The 14,009-nt window shown below is 50.0% G+C and overlaps 1 protein-coding gene across 1 annotated transcript; it reads right to left on the minus strand.

Moving 5' to 3' along the window:
* Positions 1-454: 454 nt before the first annotated feature.
* On the minus strand, positions 455-14,009 carry LOC122158519 (rho GTPase-activating protein 32-like; the record flags this gene model as incomplete). Its single annotated transcript, XM_042815253.1, has 17 exons — positions 13,982-14,009; positions 13,806-13,890; positions 11,324-11,555; positions 10,115-10,221; positions 8,293-8,378; positions 7,545-7,622; positions 7,116-7,238; positions 6,469-6,546; positions 5,597-5,678; positions 4,747-4,890; positions 4,072-4,174; positions 3,675-3,807; positions 3,068-3,150; positions 2,613-2,720; positions 2,098-2,243; positions 1,397-1,601; positions 455-600 (listed from the first exon to the last, which is right to left on the minus strand). Coding segments are annotated over exons 3-17 (1,720 nt in total), but the record flags the coding sequence as incomplete, so codon positions are not given.

Raw genomic sequence — 14,009 nt, forward strand, 5'->3', positions numbered from 1 at the left:
TGGGCTGCACTGCAAAGGTGCCGGGTCACAGTCCAGGCTGGTGACTGCGGTGCCTGGTGGGCTCAAGTCAGCATCTTCAGCACAGCCGGGAGAAATGAGGGCTTCAACTTGGATGAGCTCCCTCTCTCCATCACTGTTGTTACGTGCAAGGCTGTCACGTGATCCGCAGCCATTTGTGCTTCCCAAGAGCTCTCCATTGGTGGAAGCACACAGCCCAGCTTCGCTACTTGCTCCGGCTCTTCTGGGTGGACAAGGGCTCAGTTCATCTAGGAAGGATACACAGGGGTTAGTGCCAAACTTTCACAAGCTGAATTACAAAAGGGGTTCTTGATCAGGGGAGAACTAAAGGTGTTAGGTATGGGTTGGAACGCTGGAAGTAGATACAAGCCCACTGACAGCAAGAATTCTATGTTGCTGAAAAGCAAGGCGTTGAAAGCTGGATTTGCACTCTTACCTGCCAGCACTACGATTTCTATTTCTGAGGGCTCCCTGGGACGGTGCTGAGGCTGGCGTTCGGCCCCAGACGATGGTTTCCCCAGGCTGAAGCAGGAACACCAACAGCCAGCTGGTGATTCCTTTATCTTGCTGGGTGGACTTGGTCTGGAGAGAGAAAACAGGGAATGGTGGGAGTCGTGCGTGGCGCAGGGTGAGGGAAGAGCTGCACTGAGCTCGTGCCAACAGTTGCTTGTTCCTAGCACCGCCTGGTTCCTGCTGAAACACAGCTTAGAAACTCGCTCCATTTCAAGCAGTTGAGGATGGTTCCATTCCTATATCTCAGCCCTGAAGTCTTGCTGGCTAAATTCCCCTCAACTGTGTCAAGCAAGATGTAGAGCATGTGAGGTCCACAGGCTCCACACCTGTACAGGACAGCATCAAAGGGTGACTTTGATTGAGTAGGCAGGCATAACTGCTGGCTGAGGAATTGCACAGCCATAAAGGAACTTCAAAAGCATCTCTGACTCTGACATTGACAGCTCATCGGCCCATCTCACTGCCATGTCTAGTTTCTAGTGTCAGCAGGTCTGACCAACAGCTCTGTGTAGAGGAGAACCAGAACTGGATTCAGGCACGAGGCTCTGAAATCTGGAAAACCCCAACCTTTCCAGGTACAGCCAGCACAGGCCAAGGTAGACGTCAGCGTGGCTTTGTGCATCTCGTCACTGCCTGCCCAGCAAGGAAGGAACGGCACCGTTGTGAGGCTAAACTGAGCCCGGCGGGCAACTCAATGTTAGTTGAATCTCACAGTCCAAAGGGAGGGGAGATTCACTGCAACACTTCAGGCACCATTCATTAAATCTAATTTCCACAAGTTTAGGCACTAGAAATAATGGGGACAAAACAAACACAACCCACCCAAACAGTGATGATAGCGGCTGGAAAACAAAGTCCTCTTTACCTTTCAGGTGGAAAGTCGATGACTGTGTGGAATTTCCCCCGTACAGCTGTGGGGCCTTCTTCCACTTCCATGTCCCTGCTCTGTGTCACAACGACAGGAGAGCCGCTGTGGCCTCGCCTCCGTGCCTGCGCCTCCTCCAGGCTGAGCAGCTCTGTGGCAGGAGAAGAGGTCTGCACAGCCTGGGGCCCTGAGAGAGAACTGTGCCCTGGAAGGGAAAACCACAGGGGAGAGCCAGGATCAGAAAGCGGCAGCACAGCCATCGCAGGTCCGGGGGAGCTGCTGTGTTTTCCTCAGATTTGCTTAACCGAGCCACTGGAAGAAGAGCAGCTCAAAACAACCATGTGCTCAGAGGTGTGTCTATGGCAAAGGACGCAGTCATAATTAAGAGCAGCTCCCTGTATCGAAACAGGCAAACAAAAACCCTAGAAAAGGGGGGCAGGGAACTGAGAAAGCTCCGCTGCCACACGTTAATCAAGCTTCACCTGCTTGCAAAACATCATAATGACAGTGATGGTTTTTTCTCCTTGTCAAGTTTGGGCTTGCACATTCTCAGCATCCAGCAACTGGACGCCAGATTCCAATCTAAGCCCAGAAGTCTGCTGTTCCCTCGACAGGAAAAGTGTATTTCAAAGGACTTGGAGAAGGCCTGCATTTGATCCAGGTGTCTGATCAAGACAAAGCTAATGGAGGAAGACACTCACCTGCTCCATCTGCAATGTCCGATCCGGATGTGGAGCAGAAGAGGACGTCTGTGTGGTTGATGATGAATTCCACTACAGCCGACTGCGTCTGCAGTTCCATGCAGGCAGCTCTCCCGCTGGCGCAGGCAGACTCGCTCTGCTGTGATCTGTAGAAAAGGCAGGTTTTAGAAGTCATTCAGCCAAGATCGCTTCCCCAGGTCTGAATTACTGCAGCCCAAAGCTGTCACATTTGTTCTCTGGAGACTTCCGCAGTGGGCAATCAGTGATGCCACTGAAGAAGTTCTCCTGGCTGATCAAGGACACACCAGTCCCATCTAAACAAGAGAGCAGCAATGCTCAGCTAGAAATTGTGCCCACGTGGGGTTGGAGAACAGTCCAGGCTCCTGCTCTGCTGTCAGCCACTCACTGCACATTTTACAGGAGAAGAGCACATGTGGGGCAGAAGAAGGGAGGATTGCTTTGTTCTACTGGAGAACAGATGTAAGCGTTCTGTTGAAACGGAAAAAGAAGTTTACCTTAGGAGGTTTGGAGCCCACACAATGGCTAAGTTCTTAGCGTGCATGTTGGTGACAGAGCTGTTTGCAGACAGGCAGGCCAAGTGTCTCATCAGATACGCCAGGGTCCTGGGAAACAAGAGCGGCAAATGTTCAGCAACAGCCAGCACACCGTGCTGGGACTCACAAAGCAAACCTCAATTCACACTAGTTGTTATTACTGCTACTGATGCTGAAGATGAAGTAGACCCAACTTGACCAAGTGCCACACTGCAGGACCCAGCACAGCACAGCCACAGCCATCAGCTGCACCAAGCATGCCCCCGTGCCCAGGAACTGACCCCACAAATTAACCCCATGCAGGGTTTCAGCATACCCAGGCATCCCGTTGCTCGCGTGAGACAAAGCCTGGAATCGCACCATTGCCCTCTGAAGTGCAGCAGGGCTGTGCTCAGCAGGCTGAGGGCAGCACTGACCTGTAGTGAGGAGCGGGCAGCTGCTGGATGGCGTCCCGCATTCTGACCAGCCGCTCCTCCTCCGTAGTGGCACCAACAGCATCCTGGAAAAGGGCAGAAAGGGATTGAGACACAAATCAGGCGACATACCTGCCGCAGGGTCGGGAACCATGGGCACAGCGCGCTGCTGGTCAGCACTGAGAAAGATTTTAGGCCTCCCCAGAGGCATCTGGCAAACATAGCGGCACACAGCTGGTGCCACCAAAGCCAAGGGGTCCAAGCACCGGGCCGGTTTACAGCCTGGTTGGGCAGCTCAGCTCCTCGCAAGGGGCATTCATCTCCAAGTATGCTTGGCTATTAATCCTCTTCCCGTTCCAGAAATAGCTGGGGAATAGCAACAAACAAACAAACAAACAACACATGAATTCTCGCAAGCATTGTGAATATGGAAATAACCACCTCCTGGGACCACCAGAAGTGGCATCAGCACGATGCAGGATGTGGCAAAGACACGCGAGTAAACCCCATGGGGCTAACAGAAGAAGGGCCTCAGAGCTGGGGCACTGCTGCAGCCATCTCCCAAGAGGCCCAGCGAAGAGGGAAAGGAAAGGCGTTGCCTCGTGCTTACCGAGAACTTGCCGTACAGCTGGTCGGTCAGCAGGGGGGTCGGGAGCTCCCTGAAGTACATTTTGCAGAGGGAGCTCGCGCTGTGAACGTCGCGGACGGTTAGCTCAGGAACCTGCTCAGACTCAAATTCCTGGCTGCAGAGAAGGACACGAAAGTGGTTGAGAAAGAGGAAAGCAAGTCAAAAGCCACACCCAATGCAATCAAGAATCAGAAGGGCTTCCTGATCTACAGGAGAACACAAACACTCGGCCACCAGCACCACGTCAGCCCTGCTGGATGGGATGTTCCCAAAGGAGACCTTTTCCTTGTGCTAAGGCATTGCCCACAGGCCTCTGAACGCCCGCAACAGGGCACGTGCCCCTGCTGGCAGCTGTGTCTGTCAGTCGCAGCACTCTTACCGCAGTCTCTGGACGTTGGATGCCACGCCGGACAGGCGGTATATCCCCTGCACCACGCCATGCTGCTCGATGTACTCGGCGCAGCTCTGGAGGACCTGGGGGACTAAAGAACACGTGCCGGCGGTTACTGGAGCTCCTTAGTCAAGTCCTGGCTCAGGCTGCGCTCCCATCACATCCCATCCACTAAGCCCAGCCGGGCTACTGCTCAGTTCTTCCTTGAAGGGGACAGCTGTCAGAGACACCTCTGCAGGGGCTGGTGAGGAAACTGGACACAGATGTGTGCCTTGAATTCCAGAAATGCCAGGACCTAGGAATCAGCCTGGAGAAAGTAATTCCGGGGAAGCCGCAGACATTGCAAGTCCCATCACAGCCCCCACAGGAATGGAGGTGGAAAATCTCACGCCCGGAAGGAGCTGGGAAACTGATGCAAAAGGCTTCCTTTCTTTTCAGGCTACCAGGGGATTGGCTTACAGGCTTTGCTTTAAGCAAATGCAAATGCGCTTGTCCCTTAGGAGCATTTCCCTTGCAGCCATCACCTCCTCAGGTGATCTTTCAGTCCTCAACTCCCATTCCCCGTTTCTCCACTGGTATCAACCTGCCCCTTGCTAGATACCCTCTCCCTTTCATCTTTAGGTTCCCAAACAGGGAAGCTCTCAGGAATGGGCTGTCCCTTACCATCACGACCAGAGTGGAGAAGATGCTCTCCCAGGTCACGGCCAAACACCCTCTCCTTCTCCACCTCCCGCTCTTTCCGTTGCTTCGGGCGGGCCTTCACCACGGAACGAAGGAAGGTGAGGAGCTTGCGGCGCTTCTTTGGCACTGCACAACAAAAGGAAGAAGAAACCAGTTCATCTCAGGTTTGGCTCCGTTGGACGAGGCCGAGCACAACACATTCTACAGAGCACCTCAAAACGGGAAGAACATGATGAGCAAGTGCGTACCAAAATGGATTTTCCCCAACCCTGGAGGAGTCCAAGGCCAGACTGGATGGGGCCCTGGGCAGCCTGGTCCAGTCCCACATTAAATGTGGAGCTTGGTTGGCAGCCCAGCTTGAGGCAAGGCGCTTGTAGCTTGATGATCCTTGAGCTGCCTTCCATCCCAAGCCATTCTACAAGGATTCTAGGATATCCCCAACTCCAGTCATAAACACAGGAGGACTGGGCCAAATCTCTGCACGTTCTGATGGAGTTGAATGCACTCCTCTTGCTTAGCTTGCTCAACCTGGGCATTAAGGACCCTCTTGAAAAGCCACGTTCTGATCAAGCGTGTCACTAGCACAACCAGACCTCTATCTGTCCACCAGGGACGCTGGCTGTTCTCAGCCTCGTACTGACTTGCAGGAGAACTGCCTTTGCCTTCCCTCATTCTCACTGCCTACAAAACACCAGCCATACGCCCCGTGCTATGCAGGAAGGATCATCAGCACAGAGGATAAGGTGGGAAGAATAAGGGAGGTATTAAACATGGAACACACCCAAAAAAGACTCCATTTTGCTTCCCTGCACCATCAAATGTATCATCGTACCTGGCTTTGGCACTGAATTGATGAGAGACTCCGGGATTTTTCCGTTAATGAGCTCCACACACTCACCAGGGAAAAATCCAACCTGTAACAAGAAGAAGAGAGGTGCGATTCTGAAGGCAGCGTTTCTCAGGCCTGAACTGTTCAAACATCACATTTTCCTCATCACGTGCCTGCCGGATGCTCCGTAAGACAATCCAACCAAAAAATGGCCTGCTTAAAATTAATAATTATTCAAAATTGGCAGGCAAATATCCATAAAACTGCGTATGGAGCGGGGAAAGGACAAGTATGCTATGCACCCCTAAATCTCAAGCGTGCCCGAAGGGAAAGACTTCATACAGAAGCTATATATTATGATAGATTGATGCAGCTAGATCTGAGTTAGCACAGCCTATGAACTTTCTGCTTGCTGACTGAGATGCAGCTGCCATCCCCAGCTCTGAGCTACCCAGCCTTCTGCAGCCAGCAGCAGCAGCAAGCATGCAGAGGCTCTGTTACCCTGCCTCATCTCAGCTGACAGGCAGCGACTTCCTAAAAGACACTGACTTCACCTTCTGCATGGGTGCAAGCACAAGTGCTCAGAGACACTGAAACACGTGTCCTAGCTGCTGCATTTCCAAAGGTGCGGTTCAGTGGCCGTGACCTGATGCATGTTGTGAGGGCTCTTCTTTCTAAGTTAAGTGAGGAGGCAGTTTCCTACAAAGACCAACTTTCAGCTCTGGCCTAAGCCCACGGCAAAAGGGAAAGTCCTCTGACACCAGCACAGGGAAACCATTTTCCATCTGGAGCCATGCTGTGCAGGCAGGGCAGCTCTAAGCTGAGATTCCTGCCTCGACCGAAGTTGCGCTCTCACGTCTGAAGCTTGGGCCTACCTGAAAGCCGTGCTTGCCTCTCCAGCGGGGGCTCAGCTCCTGAGGCGGCATATCGATGACGCACACGAGGTCTCCCACCTGCAAGAGACTGCAATGTCAATCCCAGCTTCAGCACGGCTGGGAGGAAAGCACAGCTCAAATGACTGCACTCTTTTGCACTGCCATATATTGTCAAGCTTGAGAGCCATTGCACCAGTGCAGCTCTTCAGGCATGTGCAGTCCTACAACGGAACATGGAGATAGAAGCATCACTACGTTACACAACACACAGAATACAGCTGTTCTGTAGGAAATGGTTCTCAAAAGCAGCAGGGGACAGAAGAGCTCCGATTAAACCGCAGGCATAAGTTAGCAGGGCTTCCTGAACAGACCTACACCACCCATACACCGGTCTGCTGTTGCTCAGAGACCAGGCTACCACACTGGGCAGTAGCTCTTGGATCAGAAGATTCCAATGCCAAACAGAGTCATAGTTTAGAGATGGCTGAACTCCTCCCTGCATCCAACCCAGTGCAAGTCTAATCTGGAACCGCATCTGCTGGGCTTCACCTCACCAAACATTCGGAAGGTGTCTGAGAATATTCCTGATAGCTTCACATGTTATACTCTTCTGTACAGGACAACAAGGAACGCCCTTAACTGCTTACCTCCAAGGAGAGTTCACCCGGTGCCTGGGCAACGTATCTCTTAATAACGTGGGCAGCAGCAATAGCTGGGATATTAAGAGATGACTCCTCACGGACCAGCCGGGGCTTCCCGTTGTTCTCAGCCTGAAACAGAGAGCACAGGCCATGGTGAGGAGCTGAGGGCAAACGAGGAGGATTTCAGGCTGAGGAGCATGTCAGCAGAGAAAGCTGCAGGAAATGCACTCCGTCCTTATCATGGGCACACAAGAAGGAATGGCAAGGCTAAGAACATGCCCGCAGCAAGGAAAGAAAGCCTTGAAGGCAGCACTTCAGTGACACCGATAGAGCCGCAAGGATTCGCTCTCTCTTGAAAAGCAGGAGAGCACATCTGCAGCTCACTCTGCTGGCTCAAATCAGGGAACAAAGACCAATCAGAGCTCCGTACTCTACCTCCATCCGTGCGATGTCAGGCCCACAGCTGATCTCGCTGCACGCGACGCCCATCACGGCAGGCACAACAAGCTGGAACTGAAGAGAAACACGCTCATATTTTCTCTCTTCACACACCACAGTATTGAGAGACTACTGGAGAACTACCCTTGCCTATCCTCTGGCACAGGCGGGTGCTCTAGAAGCAACCACTCTGTTCACTCCGTTCAAATGGGACAGCCCATTAGGCAGCATTTGACCAAGCGGCTGTCCCTCAGCTAGCAGATGGGGACTGGCACAAAGCAGCAGATGCATTCGCCCAGGGCGCTCTGACAGCACAGCAGCAGGGCAGTGAGAGGAATCATCGCTGCAGGTGCATCTGCTCCCCGGCCACGGCTCCCAGCAGCCTCACCACCGGCACCTGCTGCAGCCCCGCACATCAAGGATTTCCTCTGCTTGCATCTCTGCTCTGCTCCCTACAGCTGCCGCGCACACTCACACAGCCCAAGCGTGCGTGCTTGTGACCTTGGGTCACACTGTGCAGCTCGGCACAAACTCGGCCTAGGACTCTTTGCCTAAGGGATTGGTTTCCTTCAGACCAGCTGGTCACAGCACCACACACAGCATCCTTCTGAGGGCGGAGCTGCAGGGGAAGGGAAAAAACCCACACGGGACCAGTGTCCCATCAAAGCTGGGTGAGGCTGTGTTACCAAACACGGTGCGACACAGTGCTGGTCAACCACGTGGGGGGACAAAGCGTGGCACGTACCTGGCAGGAGATCAGAACAAGGTAGACAATTCCTTGAACTCGCAGCTGATTCTTGTCACTTTGCTCTGTGCTTCCACGAGCGAAAGCTGCACCAAGGGAGCGGGCAGAGGAGAGAGAAGGAACAGGTCTGTGAGCTTGCACAATGGAGCAAAGATGACAAGGGAAAAGCCATGGGACAAATGCCATCTTTGTGGATCGCTTGGGAATGCAGGTACTGGGTGAAAGTTACGTCTGACGGACAAGAGTAAGCAGTGTGAGCTGCTAGGAGCTCCGCCAGCCAGCAGTTTTCAACACCTCACTGCCCACCCGTCCATCCCACGCCCTGTCTCAGCTTACCTACAAGATGCTGCACAAGACACAAGGGGTGAAAACGAAGGCACTCAGTCGCTGCACAAGGGCAACAAGCGAGCTACTCACGCAGAGCTCAAGCGCTCCAATGAAGGGACGCAGCACGCACTGCTCCTCCCCTCATTCCAGCCGCTTGTGACATCACTAAGGGCCACCAGGCTGCTCCGCCATGACAACAGGGTGGGGAGGCAAGACCATGTCACAGGACCAGAAGATTCCAACACGGCACACCAACATTCTAGAATCAGTGGGCTGTTGGAATTCTACCTCAGCCCAATCCAGCAGAACCTGCCATGCGGTTGTCACGACCACAGCGCAGGACCCAGCGCTTGCTCCTGTGCAGCCTCGTACGGCTGGCCTCAGGCCGTCCCTCTGCAGGGCCTTCCTGCCCTCGGGCAGATGGACATTGCTTCCCAACAGCGTACCTCGCAGCGCAGGGCCTACGTACAATCCACACTGCAGTCCTATAGATCTGTATCAAGCTATCTATACCCAGACACACAGTCACCACTACCATCCTTTTTCTTAGTCTTGAGGTACACCATTCAGCGGTTTCATTGCCATCAAACAACCCCACTGACGGCACACTGCTGACACAACGTCCTTGCAAACACAGCAGCAACTCCTGGCACCGACAGCTCCGGGTACAACAAGCACAGGGCTCTGGGTTGCTTTGGATGCAGTTGGAGCATGGATCTGAGGGCTTTGTGGAAGGGGATATGTTTCAAATTGCACCGACGTTTTCAGACCATTTCTCTTTTGGCATGGTCCCAGCACCTGGCATGCTGATCATCATCCTGAATATACATTTTGTCAAAGTTCTACAACCAATGAAATAGTTCCTTACCAAACGCAATCTGATCACTCTTCTGGCCATATTTTGTTCCAGCTACCGCTTCCTGCGGGTGGCGCCAATAGTGCTGCATCACCTATAGCTCTCTGCTCTTACAGTTCTCATGCTGTCTCGGCAGTCCTCGTGGCCTCACATTTCTCTCATGCCACACGTGCCACATTCTGAGGCACAGAAGATATATCACACTACTTCAAACGCCTTTTTTTTTTTTTTTAATATAATGATACTAGGGATAATCATCTGGAGCTAGAGCAATATGAAAAAATTCCCTTCAGTTCAACCATAAGTCTGCCCCATGGACTCCAGAAGAGCTCTAAGAATACGCAGGGTGGACATGGATGGCAGCTACCATAACAGTAAGCAATGAAAAATGAGGTTGTGAGCCACGCTGTGTCATTGCATCTACGGGCAGGGATTTCTCTTTGCACTGAGCAGAGTGCAGATGTCGCCTGAGAAAAGATCTTAGGATCATTCAGGAAAAGCAAATGAGTTGAGTAATTAATTGAAGAAACTCATGTTCTAAAGGTACTTAGAAGGAGAGAGTATTTCCCAACAGAATGGGTTTAACTGTCTATTCCCTGTTTTGTTCGACAGGTCTACTCTATGTATGCTTAGACTGACCTGAGAGGGCATGCTTCAGCACACCCCAGAATTTCCAGTTTCCACATCGTCCAGGCAGCGCAAGTGCGGTGTACGTCTCCCTTGGCACAGACATCAAGCTTTTCTTCCTGCGCAATAAACTAATTATGACGGGGGAAGGGGACAGTACAGGCCTCACAAGAGAAGAGCCTGGCGGAACGATTTTAGAGCTGGGAGTCAGGCAAATGACTCGGCTCAACTGCACCTATACCAATGCACGCAGCATGAGCAACAAGCAGGAGGAACTGGAAGCCATTGTGCACCAGGCTAACTACGATCTAGCTGCTGTTACTGAAACATGGTGGGACTGCTCCCATGACTGGAGCGTTGAGATTGATGGCTATAAGCTCTGCAGAAGGGATAGACAAGGAAGGAAGCCAGAATATTCATCAATACTGAATTGATCCTGCAATTCAGGAACCTCACAAGCAACCTGAGAAAAGCGTCTTTAAAAAAAAATTAAAAAAAAGAAAAAGGAGAAAAAGGTAATCAGCATACCAGCAGCTGTTCTTCTTTAAACCATGGTTCCCAAGCATACTACAATTGGACAAGCTATAGCTTATCACATCAAAAGCCATCTAGAAGATTCAGTTATTGGTACTGGCCATGTCGGCATTAGCTCACTGTAAGCATCTGCAGGACAAGTCCATGGACCAAATGACCTTGTGCACCCATCCTTCTGTCTCAGCTGCAAGAATAACCCTCACTCCCAGCCATTTCCAGTTTTCTTTCTTCCAAAAGATGAAAGATATAAAGAAGCTCTTCATTCAAAAGTTACTTGATTATACAAACAACTAAATTCCAGCCTGCTTTAATCCAAAATGCCATCTAGTTTGCATACAGGGAACTAGGGTGCATATAGGAAAGAACGCATGCACACTCTAGTTTTCAAAGGCCAGAATATCATAATAAACACATAGAAAAACAGCCTTTACTCTGGAGGCTTGTATGGCAAAGCCAATTGTTTGGACCAGCTCATTAATATACTATATCTAGTTTGTAAATTCCAGCTACGTATTTTATATGTCATTATGATCAATGATTGTGGAAGCCCAAGGGCAATCTCTCATTTTCAACAGACCTCCTTTTTGACAGAGATGGAATTTAATACATTTAAAATTCATCACTCCTTTTTGTTTGCAACACTGTCCTCTGCCAAACTCCTCAACACAATCAGCTCAAGTCTTCTACCTGAATTTCTGGGATGACTGTGACAAGTATTCCTTCACGATGCTCAGATGTGCACCGTCTCCCATGAGCATCTTACTGGACGCAGCATGCTGCAGCATCTTTGCAACAAACCAAGGTTTCTTCGTTGATCTGCAGTCAGCTGCCCTCCAGCTGAAAGATCCATTAGGTCAAATGCATCCGGTGCAACCATGGCTGGATTCACGTAGCGGTGATAGAGTAAGTTGCCAACAATCTAGGACAAGTTGAGGAGAGAAAAAAACACGTGGAAAACCAATGGTACAGACCTCCACTGAGTTTTACTGACACTACTCTGAGTGAGTTCTGACCAAATACTTTCCTGTGAGCTGTGGGCCCCGTTAAAGATGCAGGGTCTACCGCGCTGCCATTAATAAGCACATGCTGTCCCAAAGAATCTTAGTTTCACACTGTAACACAGGTACATACACTAAACAAATGCACAACTGCCAACATAGAAGTGGTAAGACTGACCACTACTAGTTCTAGAACAACACAACTGCAGATATTCCTACACACAAAGGTTTTCAAATTTCACTTTGAATACCATCTGTCTATATACTTTTAGAAGTTACCAAAGAATCCCTCAAACAAGCATGGAAGTTACTCTAAGAATTAAACCAAGCTTAGTCTAACAGAAGGCAGAACAACTATGCTACAGAGAAACCTGGTACTGCAGTCTCATTAAGGGATAGGAGCCAATTCCTAACACAGGTGTGCAGAATTGACCACCATCTCCAACAAAGCAAAAATGGTGAAGCGTGGCAAACCAAGGAGCTGAGCTGAGAAAACAGCAGCTACTTTCTGCCCCTTTTCCGGAGCACTTCTTTCTCTCTCTCTCAGAATACCTCTTTGGTTAACCAGCAACATTTTTAGCTACAGATCCCCAGTTAAACAACTGAGAGGAACTCAGAAACATTTAATCCAGAAGTAAGAAACTCAGAAGTACCGAAGATGAGCGGTATTTGACATTTCAAAACAAGTCCAATTCACCCAGCTAAGTGAGCAGCAATGAACGCCGAGGCCCCAAAGATAAAGACAGCCCGTTATCCACGTGCTCATCCATCTACTTCTAACCCGTATTGGACATCTGCCTGCAGTAATTCCCACAACAAAAAGGCATTGGCCCAGCACGCTGACATGCAGCAAAAGTTCCCACGCCACATGCGTCAGTACTTCCTGGAGTTTCACATCAATCTGCGCAGAGCCAAGTCACAGAATCTGGGCTTCTCCTGCTTCACGTGCGATTGGAATGCACAGAAGAGATCAGAGGTGTGAAGAAATGGCAAAAACAGAAAGAAGAAGCTTCGCCATTGCTAAGCTGCCCCAGAAATTAACTGCTTTCAGAGAGGTCATGGTTTTGACAGTGGTTTCAGCTCTTGCTCTACTATCCCAGATGACGGCACATGGTCACAACAGACAAAACTGTTCACTACCAGTCATAAGAAACACATTTGTGAGAGAAATCATATTGATAATAGTAAAACATGTAGTAGGAAGACAAGAACAGTACACTGTAGGAGTAGTTTTAGGCCCTAATGCATCTACAGGCAGTCACCGCACACAGCTGCAGTTCAGAGTGCGGCATGGGCCGTGACATTGTTTCCACAAGGATTAATAAAAACTGCAGCTTTCCACCACTATCTTTCATTTACAGATGGAAAAAATGAATTCACCTGCACAGAAAGAATCGATGCCTCAGAACGGGAAAGCACGGAACCAGAAGAGAGAAGAAAACGGCATTCAGATTGGGAATTACTTCGTAATGAAGCAGAGACAGAAAAGCTTAAAGAGACTGTGGCAAGTAATGTCAAAGCCACTCTGTTTTATTAAGAAGAAGAGCACTCACAGACAGAAAGACCTTTAAAATAACAAACGCCAGGACAATTCCAATGAAAGCTACAATGCTGTGCTCATTTGGAAGCATTTACTACTAACATCCTTTTCGTTCTCCAAAGTACGGAAATGTACAATACAAAACTGCCCACACCTCATGAAAAATGACACCATATACTTTGTTGCAGCTACTGTAATGCCCTAGAATATTGTAAGGGAAGTGAGAATAGTAGAATTTTGCACACGGGCCTTTTCAACTTGGCACTGTCTCTTTAAAAAAAGAGCAACTGACTCAGATAACACCAGCAAAACCAAGGTACACCATTCAGCAGCAAAAGCATCCCAAAGTCAAGAAACCTAGGGGGCACAATGCCCAAGATATTAAAAGCAAAAGGAAAAGCAATAGGGTGACTTCTTCTGAACGCTGTATTATGTCTCTTTTGACAAACATGTATCCAGCAATCCAAAGCACAGGGCAAAGTACTTTATACCCATAACAACAAATAGCCTGTCTACTTAAACTGCAGCTTTGAAACTTCTCTGCACACGTACACCCAACAAACAACACTGAGATGCATCTGCTGCAGTCAGCGTGGCAGACAATGATTCACAGAGCTGCTCAGCTCCTTACCTTCAGCAGCTCATCCTCGCCAGCATCAGGAAACTTGTCATGCCGGGAGTCTTTCAGTACCTTGGCGATGAAACACATCCCGTAACTTCAAAGGAAATAAAAGGCAAGTGAGAATTCCTCACGGATGAACCCACTATTAACTGCTGCAGGATAATGCGGTGACACACCAGACTTACGGGATTTGGTCAGCTGAACAACGATGGC

The sequence above is a fragment of the Centrocercus urophasianus genome, unplaced genomic scaffold, assembly GCF_019232065.1.
Source record: "Centrocercus urophasianus isolate 14NV4802_14NV808 unplaced genomic scaffold, USGS_Curo_1.0 seq_145, whole genome shotgun sequence".
Taxonomy (NCBI): domain Eukaryota; kingdom Metazoa; phylum Chordata; class Aves; order Galliformes; family Phasianidae; genus Centrocercus; species Centrocercus urophasianus.